Raw genomic sequence first — 14,161 nt, 5'->3', positions numbered from 1 at the left:
CTCTCGGCCAATCACACGCCGCTCTGGTGACGTACAGCCTCCAGCGGCTCGCCTGATTGGCCAAGGAGGCGGGACTTAGGGATGCCGTGCAGTTTAGAGCACCTCTGATTGGCTGCGGGAAGGCAAAGGGGGAGGGAGGAGCGAGGAGGAAGAAGGCTGAGGATTTGGGAGTTGGTGTTCTTTGTTTTGTAGTTCCTCCTGAAACTACAGCTAACCTGTGGCTGACACTCTCAGAGAAACACAGGGAGCTCTCTGAGCTTGTTAGAGCTTTTGTGTGTGTGTGTGAAGTTAAAACACATGATTTACACTCTTTGACACTAGTGTCAGCCCTGCTGATTAACTCCCTGACGGCGCAGACACCCTGTGCTCTGTCCCCACCAGCTGTCACGTTAACAAACAGACAAATAAATAAAATAAAAACTTAAAAAGTCTTCGTTCCTGTCCTGCGTGCCTCACACAGAGGAAGCCGCTCATTGGCCGGCCCTGCCTCGCTCTCCCTAACAGCTGTTCTGTGTTTTCCCACACGCGGATTGGCTGCTGCGCGCCGTCCGTCAAATCGGACTTGACGTCTGGCTCCGCCCCCGCCGCCTCGCCGCGCGTTCCCATTGGCTACTGTACGCGTTCGTGCTCGCCGATTGGCGCAGCCGGCTGGTTGTCAAGGCTTCGGGGCTTTCATTCACCATTTTGCGACTGTAGTGTAGAATGTACAGGGCAGTAGTTTTTTTCTTTCCTCCTTTTTTAAGTTGCTCCGCCGGAGAAAACATGAATTAATCGGGCAGCTGCGGACTCACCGGCTCACCTTGCCCTATTTTACCCGGCGGACTCATTCCTGAATCACACTGCTGGTGTTTTACTCCACGTTAGCTGTGGTGAGTATAAGCTGCCTACAAATCTTTGCTTTCCTCCTGCAGCAGCAGCAGCAAAGCACTGCAGTGAGGCTTGTTTTTATGCTGCTGCTGCTGCTGCTGCTGTCCATGTTTACTGTGCAGATATGTCTCTGTCTGTCTCTGTCTCATGTCTCGGTGGTGTCTCTCAGAGAGAGAGAGAGAGAGAGGGCGGATTGGGTGTCTTCTCTTCTCTGAGTACAAGAAGAGAAAACAAAAAAAAAAAAAAAAAGGGAGCGGTGCTGCTTGTTAAGACATAGTGAAACTTTTCCACTAGAAATAAATTCAACGCCATAGCTTCCCCCCCCCCTGCTGGACTTCCTACAACAACAAACTGTTATTTTTGTTGCGTTTGTCGAGAAAAAACTCCCGTCGTCGCTCGGCTGTCCTCCTCCTCCTCCTCCTCCTCCTCTGCTCCTCTCTCGTACATTGACATATTTTCTTCCTCTTTCATGAATCAACGTGGCTGTTTGAATTAATCTTTTTTTTCTTTCTTCCTTTTTTTTTAAGGCCTTCTCCTTAGAATTAGTTTATTATAGGCACACACACACACACATAATAATAATAATAATAATTATTATTATTATTATTATTATGACACCGGGTCAGTACAAAGTTATCCGAGCTATATTTTTTAACACTGTCACTTTCGGATGAGGCCTTCAAAACAACACTACTTTGTGTGTGTGTGTGTGTGTGTGTGTGTGTGTGTGTGTGTGTGTGTGTGTGTGGGACAAAGTTAACGCGTTCATCTCGCTCGGGACATTTCACACCGTCATGCAAGCACGAGAGGAGGGGGGAATATGAGCCGTATTACACGGTATTACCGGTCAATATGCCCGTTACGGTGACAGTGAGGAGAGGATTTCCAAAGCGGCCTTGTGTAGTGTGTGTGTGTGTGCGTGTGTGTGTGTGTGTGTGTGTAGTTTGAGGCCTGGTCGCTTGCACGCCACGGCCTGCTGTGTTGTGGAGTAAAACTGGTAGTAATCGCGGTACTACGAGGGCTTGACACATACACGGTACTATCCGAGCTAAACCAGGGGTAACGACATCAGCTGTAGTTTGCATTTTGTGCTTCGGGCCTTGTCTCAGATAAAGTTAACAGCTGTTATCTGCTCTGGATTATGATTATGTCAGTGTATTTATACACCATGGCCTGTGTCTTATGAAGCACTGTGCTAATCCTGCTGTACACTTTTAATGACTGATAATAACTCTGACATATCATGCACTTTGTTTGGGTCAGAAATAGACAATTAAAAAAGGTCCAAACACACTGAGTGCTCAGCAGAGACTCTGTATAGTAAATATGAGGAGCTCATACGCAGTTTTATAGCAAATGAACTCACTTTATTCTCTCGCTTTGGCTGTTTTTAGTCAGTTTTATATCAGAAATATACAAGTAAAATGATTTAGCAACATCAGTTTTATATCAGAAATATACAAGTAAAATGATTTAGCAACATCACATGAGATTAAAACATAAAATAAAGCCCAAGTTTTATTTGTTTGGGTCAGAAATAGACCATTAAAAAGGTTAAAACACACTGAATGCTCAGCAGAGACTCTGTATAGTAAATATGAGGAGCTCATACGCAGTTTTATAGCAAATGAACTCACTTCATTCTCTCGCTTTAGCTGTTTTTAGTCTGTTTTAGCCCAGAAATATACAAGTAAAATGATTTAGCAACATTACAAGAGGTTAAAACACAAAATAAGGCTCAAGTTTTATTTGTTTGGGTCAGAAATAGACCATTACAAAAGGTTAAAACATGGAATAAAGGTCTACAACGTCTGTATGCCCAAGTGATAGTGGATTATAGTTAATGTACGGAGGTCATACGCAGTTTTATAGCAAATTAATTCACTTTATACTCTCGCTTTTGCTGTTTTTAGTCTGTTTTAGCCCAGAAATATACAAGTAAAATGATTTAGCAACATCACATGAGGTTAAAACATAAAATAAAGCCCAAGTTTTATTTGTTTGGGTCAGAAATAGACCATTAAAAAAGGTTAAAACACGGAATAAAGGTCTACAACGTCTGTATGCCCAAGTGATAGTGGATTATAGTGAATGTACGGAGGTCATACGCAGTTTTTTAGCAAATGAACTCACTTTATATTCTCGCTTTTGCTGTTTTTAAGTCTGTTTTAGTCCAGTTTTATATCAGAAATATACGTGTAAAATGATTTAGCAACATCACACGAGGTTAAAACATAAAATAAAGCCCAAGTTTTATCGCACATTAACAGATTTTATACTCTTTTCAGTTTGTTTGGTTTAGAAATAGACAGTTAAAAAGGTTAAAACACACTGAATGCTCAGCAGAGACACTGTATAGTAAACATGTGGAGCACATACGCAGTTTTATAGCAAATGACTCACTTTATATTCTCGCTTTGGCTGTTTTTAGTCTGTTTTAGTCCAGTTTTATATCAGAAATATACAAGTAAAATGATTTAGCAACATCACACAAGGTTAAAACACAAAATAAAGCCCAAGTTTTATCGCACATTAACAGACTTTATACTCTTTTCAGTTTGTTTGGATCAGAAATAGACCATTACAAAAGGTTAAAACAAGGAATAAAGGTCCAAAACGTCTGTATGCCCAAGTGATAGTGGATTATAGTGAATGTACGGAGGTTACGCAGTTTGAACTCACTTTATACTCTTTTCAGTTTGCTTGTGTCAGAAATAGACCATTCAAAAGGTTAAAACACAGAATGAAGTATTGAAATGTCAACATAGGCGGTGTATAGTCAATGTGTGGAGGTTATACGCAGTTTTATAGCAAATTAATTCATTTTATACTCTCGCTTTAGCTGTTTTTAGTCTGTTTTAGCCCAGAAATATACAAGTAAACCGATTTAGCAACATCACATGAGGTTAAAACACAAAATAAAGGACTGTCTTTGTTCACCATAGCTGTATGCCCAAGAGATAGTGAATTATAGTGAACGTATGGAGGTCATACGCCATTTTAAAGCAAATTAACTCACTTTATACTCTTGCTTTAGCTGTTTTTAGTTTGTTTAAGTCCAGTTTTATATCAGAAATATACAAGTAAAATGATTTAGCAACACCACAAGAGGTTAAAACACAAAATAAAGGACTGAAAAGTCAGCATGGCCCAGGTTTTATAGTAAATGAACTCACTTTATACTCAGTTTGTTTGGGTCAGAAATAGACCATTAAAAAGGTTAAAACACAGAATAAAGGACTAAAACGTCGGTATGCCAAAGTGATAGTGGATGATAGTGAGTGTAGAGCTAAATATGCGGAGGTCATAGGCAGTTTTATATGCATTATAGCACATTAACTCACTTTATACGTTTCTTTAAGGTTGTTTGGTTCATAAATATACTATTAAAAATGTTAAAACACAGAATAAAGCACTGAAAGGTCACCACAGGCGCCGTATGCCCAAGTGATAGTGGATTATAGTGAACGTATGTTTGAATGTGTGGAGGTCATACACAGTTTTATAGCACATTAACTCACTTTATACTCCTGCTTTAGCTGTTTAGTTTGTTTTAGTCCAGTTGTGAGTTTGTTTGAGTTTGTAGCAGCATCACTGGACGTTAAAACACAGAACGAAGCTCTGAAATATCTGAGTTAACCATAGGCACTGTATGCTCAATTGACGGTGAATTAAAGTGAACTTGTGGAGGTCATACGCAGTTTCATGGCACATTAACTCACTTTATATCTTTTTTTTTTTCAGTCTGTTTTAGCCCGGGTTGTGTTTAAAACGTCTAAAGAGAAGCAGCCGTTTATGTGTGTGTCACCTCACATGACTCGCGTCGGCTCGGCCGTGTTTACTATGTGTTCCTGCTAACATAACAAAACAGGATAAGCTGTTCTGCAAATAAAATATGATTAAACTTGTCACCCTGCACTCCGCCGTGTACCTGAGTCAAAGGCCTACTATACTATAGCTCCCATATGGGCTTACTTGCTCCATATTTCACAGAGGGGAGTGTGAGTTGCGTCAGTTTGTCTTTAAGCTGTTATCATTAGGCCCATGACTCTGACACCAGCTGTTGTACACAGTGCACTACTGAGTAAACACACGTAGCATACCTCTATCGTGACCAAGTAAGGCAGACTGCCAAATTATTTTATGGTGGCTGCTCTACGGCTGTCTGTCCTAAATAGGGATTTGCATAGAGCACACAGCGACGGCTGTGAGCTCTGTAGCTCTCTTTATGCACTATCAGCTATCATCGCATAGATGTTTGCTGTGTGTGTGTGGCCTTCAGACAGGCGGCACTCATCTCTGAAAATGGATTTCGTCTTCTCTCGCCGATATGATGTGGCAGATATTAAAAGGACCTGAATGAATGCGAGCCTTCACAGACAAACAGGAAGGCAGCAGAAAGGGAGAAGAGACGAGGCAGGCAGACAGACGGAGAGGAGAGGAGAGAGAAAGAAAGAGACTGGTGGGAGGATGGATGTAGAAACAGGGACAGACAGGCAGACATGTAAGTTAACAGACAGCCACTGACAAGCAGACATGTCTAGCGGTGGATGACAGACATCAATCCAGAACATTTCTGACACCAGCATATATGGAGGGGGTGTTTGATTCTCCCTCTTATACACTTGTTGTTAACATCTCCGTGGCTGCAGGGAGACTCTTGTATTGGAAGAAATGAGGCAGAGCACACGGCAGCGAGGACCCGAGGAGAGTCCCGTGCGTATTAGCCGCACAGCAAACAAACCAGTTAAATAACAACAGTTCCTCTTCGCACAACAAGTCAGCAGAATCAATCTGTTTTAGCTCCTAAACGGTGTGTGTGTGTGTGTGTGTGTGTGTGTGTAGGAGATATTCTGAATGACTCCGGCATGGCTAAGAGTGATACTGAATGACTCTGGTGTGGAATAACAATTATTGTGGAACAACTCTGCTTTTCTGCATGACCGCAGCACAAAAAATGAGGATAGAGACAGAGAGGAAGGAGAGGAAAGAGAGGTAGAAATCAATATTAGAGAGCGAGGAGAGATGAGAGAGGACACAAGGCAGCAAGGCGTAAGAATGAAAGTGTAATAGTAGCAAAGAGAGAGAGAGAGGGAGGAATAAAGTAACGGGAAGTTAGGTAATGGTCTTCCACAGGAAATGGAGTTTGTAGGGGCGGATTGACTCTGCTTTGAAATACATAGATAAAGGTCGCCACAGAGAGAGAGAGAGAGAGAAAGGGAGGGTTTCAGTATGCGAGCGAAGAAGGAATTCCCCCGCCTCTACTGCCCCGGCCAAGAAGTAGTGTGTGTGTGAGAGTGTGTGTGTGTGTGTGTGAGTGTGTGAGAGTGTGTGTGCATGCAGAAAGGCTTGTCTGGGCAAATTGCAAAGTGCTTCTCACTATTTCCATACCGTGTTGTAAGTCGAAATTGAGTGTTTACCTTGACAATATGACCTCCTGTTTTGAATATTTACCTGGTACGGATGCAGCTCTTGTGTAATGTGAGTAGAACCTGTTATGTAATGAATTAATGTGTAATGAATTTGTAAATGAGTCATATTCATTACTACTCTTGTACGATGGCGCATCGTTTAGCAGGGAATACATTTCTTAAAAATAATGTTTTAACTGTCGGTTACTCTTATTTTGACGTCCCCACTTTCGCTGTGCTTTTATTTTGAATTACTTTGATGTGGTTAAATGATTTACCTCATCGTGATGATGCATTCTTGATGAAGATGCATACAATTAAAATGACTTAGCAACAGCACAGGAGGTGAAAACACAGATTAATGCGTGGAGGTCATACACAGTTTTATAGCAAATTAACTCACTTCAGCTGTTTTTAGTTTGTTTTAGCCCAGTTGTGAGTTTGTTGTGGGTCAGAAATATAAAATTAAAATGATTTAGCAGGGAATACATTTCTTAAAATATCGTTTCAACTGTCAGTTGCTCTTATCTTGACGTCCTGCTTTGCTGTGCTTTTATTTTGAATTACTCTGATGTTGTTAAATGTTTGATTTTTTGATTCAATCAGTCACTTTTCCCCTCAAAGCCGGTCAGTTAGTAGCATCGTGAATAGGCTTTGTGAATGTCTGAATGTGTTTACCACATGAGTAACCCACACTCCCTGTTCCCTTTCTTTCAGAGTCTCTGGAATAAGGTGGGCAAGTAGTGCTGAAGTCGAGCAACCAAGACAAGACAGGATGAGAGAGAGAGGCCCCGGCAGAGGAGGAAAATAGAGAGAATAGAAAAGGAGGAGGAAGAAGAAGAAAAAACGAAAACGAGGCAGAGCAAGAGAAGAACGCCAAAGACAATCTCTGGGATAAATAAATAAAAAGGATTTGTTTGGAGGAAAGGCAAGCTAGATGAAAAGATGAAGCCGATAAAGAAGCAGGGGCGGCGCTCTCCTCCCTCCACCCGGGCCAAAGGGGGGAAGCGACGCGGAGTGGGGGATGCCCCTGAAGGAGGGGAGAAGAGAGACTCAGACGAGAACAGAGACAGAAGCAGATCCCCGCAAAACCGAACACCCTCTTCTTGTTTTTCATCAAATTCACACTCAGAGTCCTCCCAGGTGGACCCGATCAGAGCACGGGATGCTTCAGAGGCGGAGGGTCTCCACAGAGAAGGGCTGTCGGAGACGACGGTGTCACTCACAGTGGATTCTGGGAAGTTGTTGACATCCTCGGACGACAGATCGGGGAGGTCCGCCGTGAGCGGCAGCAGCGACAGCGGCGGCAGCAGTTGCAGTAACAGCAGTACGCCGAGCGCCAACAACAGCCCGAACCCCGCCTCCAGCCGGAAAACAGCCACCTTCAAGGCGCGCGTCCCCAAAAAGAAGTACACCTCCGAACACTGCTCGTCTACTACTGGTAACCATAGCAACCCTTCCTCCAGCACGCCCCCTCCTCTTCCTCTCAGCGGTGGGGTCATTAACCACGGGTCAACGGGTTCAGGAAGTGACATCTGCGTCTCGCACCCTGATGGCAACAGTCAGAGTCGGAGCCTGATGGACGACTTCCACAGCAGGACCACCGGCAGGGAGGGGCCTCAGGATGGCTCCCCAGGACCCCCTACCCTGTCGCTGGGAGGGGAGAGGGAAAGGCCTGGAAGAGGTGAAGGTGTGAGAGAGGCAGAGCGAGTGTCGCCAAGCCCCCTACCCCGCTGCTCCTCAACGGACACCGCGAGCGAGCACTCAGCCGACCTGGAGGTTGTCGGTGACACACAAGCCCATATGCAGATGTCTTCACATGCACCACCCAGCCTCCCCGACACACTGTCCGACGCCTTAGCCAAAGGCCTGAAGAATCAGCGTGTTCTCGCCCGCCAGCTCAGGAGAAGGAGTGACCAAGATGGAGCGAGCGAAAGGAGGGACGAAGTGGCGTGTTCAGACTTGGTGTTCCGGGCTGGGGTGGTCCGTAAGGTCAGCGGTGAGTTTGGAAGCCTGGAGGTGCAACTAAACGGCGAGAAGACGCTGTGGCGTTATCCATATCGACATGACAGCCCCCCAGGGGTGGTGGACATTATACTAGATGCCCCGCCGCCTGGTGTTCATCCAATACCTATTGGCACCCGTGTCTGTGTACCATTTGGCAATGAGGAGGGCAGCGAGGGCCAGTGGCAGTGGTACAGGGAAGGTGTGGTGACCCAGGTGGATACGCACCCTGCAGTGGCCAACCGCTACCGCGTCCTGCTGTCTGAGGAAAGATCTCACTCTGTGGAAGCAGAAGAGGATGGCAGAGCTGGTGCTACCCAGGCGGTGTGGGTCTCCCGACAAACACTCCGACTTCTGGTGCCACCCTGGGACCTGGATCTGCCGTCCGGAGGAGGCCGAGATGGAGACGAAGGGCTCAGAGATAAAGAAAGGGAGCGGGAGGACAGGGAGGAGATGGACATGGAGCAGGAGGTCTGTCGTTCGAGCCATGGGATGGTACCCGGAGTGGGGTCAGGAAGAGGAATACCTTACCCAGGCATGGTCCCGGTTTCCTCCACATCTGTCCACAACATCACCTCCCCGATAACCCCAGCATCAGTCCTCAGCCTCGCTCCTGGCAGAGAGTGGGAAATTGAGAAAGACTTGGAGAGGGAGAGGGACCTCCAGAGAAAACAGGATAGAGAGAGGGAAAGAGAGCGAGAAAGGGAGAACAGTGTAAAGCAGCAGCAGCAGCATCAACAGCAGCAACTCCACCCGTACATGCCACTCACCCCCGAAGAAGACATGGAGGTGTCCCATTTTAACATGGTCCCAATGGGGGCGATCATACCCGGGGCCAAATCTATGGCAGTTCCCCAACACCGCCACATTGTCTCTAAGCCCCCACCTGGCTACCTCAATCCCCACCTGTCTGTGGTGCGGGGCATCGGGATCCCCCCTGCACACCTGGCCTTGAACCCCCACCCACCTCCATCACCTGTCCTGTTAGGCCTCGATCCAGCAGCTGCTGCGGTCATCACCACCCCCCAGCTCCCTCCACTCCCCCCGATCTCCTCTTCTACTGCATCCTCCTCCAGAGTGGACAAAACTTCAGGAGGAGGCTCCTCCGGCGGGGGAGCAGGTGGTGGATCAGGATCAGGATCCACTTCCTCCTCCTCCTCACGTTCCCGCACCCCGCTCACAGCTGCCCAGCAAAAGTACAAGAAGGGAGATGTGGTGTGCACACCGACAGGCATCCGTAAGAAGTTCAATGGGAAGCAGTGGAGGAGGCTGTGCTCCAGAGAGGGCTGCTCTAAGGAGTCCCAGCGCCGAGGATACTGCTCCAGACACCTCTCGATGAGGACCAAGGAGATGGAAGCCAACGGAGGCAGCCGGGAACGGGGTGGAGCCAGCAGCACAGGGACCCTGACGCCGTCTGACCTCCGTCTGAGCACGGGCAGAGCCAGCTCAGACTTTGACTGGGACGAGACGTCACGGGAAAGCAGCGAGGCCAGCAGCCGCGGAGGAGACTCCCGTCCCCGCTTGGTCCTTCCCTCTCTCCACCCTCAGGATCTCTCCCGTTTTGACTTCGATGAGTGTGAGGCAGCGACCATGCTGGTCTCCCTGGGGGGCTCTCGTTCAGGCACACCCTCATACTCCCCTATCTCCAACCAGTCGCCCTTCTCCCCTACACCATCGCCCTCGCCCTCTCCGCTCTTCGGCTTCCGCCCTGCCAATTTCAGCCCCATCACTGCTCCCGCCTCACTTACTCCACGCCGCCATCGCCAGCTAAGCGGCACGAAGATGGGCACGCCGGGCGCCGAGCGAGAGCGTCACCTGTCGGGGATTGTGCCCACTTTTCAGACCAACCTCACATTCACAGTCCCCATGAGCCCCAGCAAGAGGAAGCTCGACACCCACCCGCCTCCTCCGCTTCCTGCTGTCCAGGACTACCAGACCAAACCTGAGCAGCAGCAGTTGGTGGGGTTAGGTGGAGGCATGGTGGGAGACTCAATCCTGGGCCACAACCCTGCCGCCTTTAGAGTCCTCTCCCCTCAGAGTCAACCTACAACGCCCTCCTCACTCTCCTTCCCCCGACCCCGTAGCGCCACCAGCAGGCCACCATCCTCAGCTGCCTCCACGCCTCCACCCATGCTGGTATCTCCCACTCCTCCCTCCCCGCTGCCGCAGGAACCCTCCCCACGCCGAAACGTGCCCCTCCGCGACTCCCCGGTCATCGTCCGTAACCCAGATGTCCCCCTGGCCAAGTTCACAGAGGGTCCGTTAGGACGGAGGGAGAGGAGCAGGTCCAGAGAGCACAGCCAGCCCCAACACTCAGCTCCACCCGGCCTGCAGGTCCCCATCCCCATCAACGGGGCCACCACCAACGGTGCAGTCCTCCTGCGCAACCCCACATCCACACTCGTCCTGGTCACATCCAGCTCGGTAAGAAAGAGATTGCATAGTTACATCAGTATGACAGTAGTACAGCATGGTATATAATATCACAGCATTGCAGTATAGTATAAGTGTGTGGCTTTCATGAGCCTTTGTCCCTGAAAATGTCCAATAAATAAATTAAATACTCCTGCATATTTTAGCTGACACGGGTCTATAGTAGTTCTATAGTTTTATCACTGACTGAGAAACTTCTCCTTGAAAGTAAAAAAGAATACTCCACTGAAAATCTAATTTATTTAATAATAACTTTAACTGCGATACACCTTAAAGGTGGTACAGCCTGCAGCAGTTATAATGAGTTATTATGAGTCCAGTAGATACCCAGAGTCATGGCAGATCTCAGAAACCTCTGCTACGCTCCTGTACTTAATAACTTAGTGATAGCGTGACAAGGAAGTAGTGTTAGTGTCACGGTGGTAGCACTGTCGCCTCACAGCAAGAAGGAGTTTCTGTGTAGAGTTTGCATGTTCTCCCCGGGTACTCCAGCTTCCTCCCGCGGTCCAAAAACACACACTTAACAGGTTAAATGGTGACTCTAAAGCGTGAATTGTTGGTTGTCTCTCCCTGTGCCCTGTGATGAACCCTGAGTCAGCTGCCACCGTGAGCCTGATGAGGATAAGCAGTTACGGGTATTAGGATGCGCCATGTGGATACAATTTTATGTTGAGATGGCAATATCGTATCAAAGTTGCCGCTGTGTAAAAATAGTACAGCAAAGATAATATCTTTGTTAGCTCATGGTATATAATGTCATGTTGGTGCAGGTCTATAACAGCTCTAATAATAGCTCTATAACTTTAACAGTGACTGAGAAACTTCACCTTGAAAGCAAAGTAATAGAATACTCGACTGAAAATCTATATTTTTAGTATCAAATACTAACTGAGATAGACTTTAAAGGTGGCTTTTAAAGGTTTGTAGCTTGTACTAACTAGAAACAGTATACTGTACTTATAATAATAACGCGACATGGAAGTGGTGTCATTAACAATGATGTGAAGAAGAGTGTAACCTAAGTGGATCATGCTGCAGAAGTACGCTGATTTAAATCTCAGATTTTCAGGTTATAATATTATTTTTATTTCTGATGTCTCCTCCAGTCCCTGACTCCAGCCTCAGTGGGCCACGCCGCCCTGTCCAGCTCCTCTGCCCCCGGGTCGATGCCCACGTCATCAGGCTCAGTCCTGTCTTCCTCTGGTTCCGGTGGCAGGGAGAGGGAAAGGAAACCCGAGGGACACCAGGACGCCTCTGGAGGGGCGCTGCCGCAGCCGGTAGCCTGTCACCCAACGCCAACAGCTCTGCTGCCGCTCATACTGCCAGCCGAGTCGCCTCACCCTGCTCCACGCAAGCAAATCATCATGGGACGTCCAGGGACTGGTAAGGAAGGACGGACGGAATGAGAGATGGCACTGTGGCTTTGTTCAGTGTCAGATCCAAAGTTTGCTGAGGCACGCTGCTGTACTGTAAAGTAAGAAAGGATGTGCAGGCTGAAGCTTATGTACTCTAGCCTAGTACTTCTCGCTTTCATTATCTCTCTAGGGTTACAGGAGTGTCATCAGAGTGCTATGCCTATGACTCATGTACACTTTACTATTGTTTGCTCGCAGTGTAAGCAAGTAACCAAATTCAAAACATGTTTTTGATTTGCCCTTTGGAACGTTTTGACCTTTTCTAGCTGCATTTGTAATAAATTATGAACTAATATTTAGTTAAACAACGATAAACGACACGAGAAGAGAAGCTCCTGCTGCTTTGGGCTGAATGTTGTTGGCCATAAAACAGATTTAGTTTATTTTCCTCTTGGTCTGTCATCACCTCCTTAAGTCATCAGCTAACCCTGAAACTACACGACGTGTGCCGTGTAGTCTGAGGGAGAATGAAAGGGGCTGGTGTTCACCCTCTTCATTTCTCTTGTACCCTCTTTCAGAGTATGCACAAGCCTGTTGTGAAAATATTTTGTCAGCTTTGTGTGCACAGTGTTGGATAGAAAGAAAAATTGGCTACAGAGAAATAAGAGGTGTTTGGGTTAATCATATACTGTGTGCTTGTTTCCATGCCAACCTTTGCGATATTAGAGCCAAAAACTCAAGAAATGTTACTAATATATAAACAGGGAAAGGACGGTTTCCATATGAAATGCAATGATTTCTCATTTTGTGTCATTTCAGACACGACGCTTTCTAAACCTGAAAACTGAAAGCGTGTCATAAATGTACAGGAATCTGTCTCAGCGCAGAGAGATATTGGCAATTTATAGTTCGATCGGTTTCACAGTTCGTGCAGCTACGGGATGTTTATTTAAAAACAATAAAAAACAGAAGTGGTGGATTTACAACATGAGGAACTTCTAAATTATAATATTTCGGGTTTTTTTTTTTTTTGACTCGGTTCAAGCGAGACTTGAGAGTGAAACCTTTTCTTCTGCGGCATGAAGATCAGAATAGGATTTGATATAGTCACTGAGGCAGCCTCCCGGACCTGCTGCTCATTGTGTGTAATTTGTGACTCAGTGTGTGTAGTGTAGTGTGTGGTTGCGTGTGAATGTGCCTGCACAGGGCTGTCACCCGTTTTTTTTTATATATATATATATATATATTTACACATGTGAGTGTGAGTGTGAGTGTGAGCGAGAGATAACGGGTGTTTCACAGAAACTTTAAAAGGATATTGACATGTCTAGACATGCAAGAGCAGGAGTGCAGAGAGCAACAAGGACATCCACACACACATGCACACACACACACACACACTCATCTCAGTGTTCCAGACAATCAACAACCTCAGACAGGGCATCAAGGGCAGGTCCAGCGTGATCTGAATGTGTTTCATCACTCTCAGCAGAAAAAGGAGTAATTGTATTGCTGGTGTGTTGTCATGGATACGCTGTTTCCACCGGTAGAATTAGTGCAGTAAAGTGTCGAGGCCTGAGCTGATTACCGGAGCGCGCTTTTATTTCTCTCTCTCTCTCTCTCACATCCCTTGCACTGCTGCTAACAGCCACCTGCCTCTGTAGCGTAATGTTTCCTCTGCCATACATTTTTAAAAACACCTAGAGCCACTGTGGGCCCAGAAACAAACTCTACTTTACTGCAGAAGGCGGCGGTGGTGGCGGCGGCGGTGGTGGTGGTGGTGGAGGCCCCATGGCTGAGATCTCTCCTATATATAGCCCAGTTCAAGTGCAGCTGCATTAGCGTCACAAGTTTCATTACTGTGCTCTTTGAGTGCATCTGCAGACCTTCATGAGTGAGAGAGATGAGATTCAGGAATCATCTGTAGTAATGTGCAGCCACATGACACAGCCTAGTTTCTCCCACCCGTCAGGTGTATTTCAGTCATCAATGTCAGCGCTTGAAGTAAACCAACAGAGACAGACGGATATCCGAGCGAGCGAGTGTTCTTCACAACTCACCGCCGTCAGTGTTTCCCTGGAATATTCATGC

General features: G+C 46.8%; 1 protein-coding gene across 4 annotated transcripts in view; it reads left to right on the top strand.

The window, feature by feature from the left end:
- The first annotated feature begins 678 nt into the window (after window positions 1-678).
- cica (capicua transcriptional repressor a) overlaps window positions 679-14,161 on the top strand; it is a 33,510-nt gene continuing 20,027 nt past the window's right edge. For 2 of the 4 annotated variants that reach the window (XM_027286557.1, XM_019270774.2), the window contains exons 1-3: window positions 679-869; window positions 6,996-10,706; window positions 11,822-12,098. In XM_027286557.1, coding sequence (XP_027142358.1) covers window positions 7,224-10,706; window positions 11,822-12,098 — 3,760 coding nt within the window. In that variant the 5' untranslated portion in view covers window positions 679-869; window positions 6,996-7,223. Of the gene's footprint in view, window positions 870-6,205; window positions 6,349-6,995; window positions 10,707-11,821; window positions 12,099-14,161 lie in introns of those variants that run through there. The other 2 variants (XM_027286555.1, XM_027286556.1) reach the window with 2 other exon arrangements.

Source organism: Larimichthys crocea, chromosome XIII (assembly GCF_000972845.2).
Source record: "Larimichthys crocea isolate SSNF chromosome XIII, L_crocea_2.0, whole genome shotgun sequence".
NCBI classification, from domain to species: Eukaryota; Metazoa; Chordata; class Actinopteri; family Sciaenidae; genus Larimichthys; species Larimichthys crocea.
This window is presented reverse-complemented; position numbering and strand designations above follow the sequence as displayed.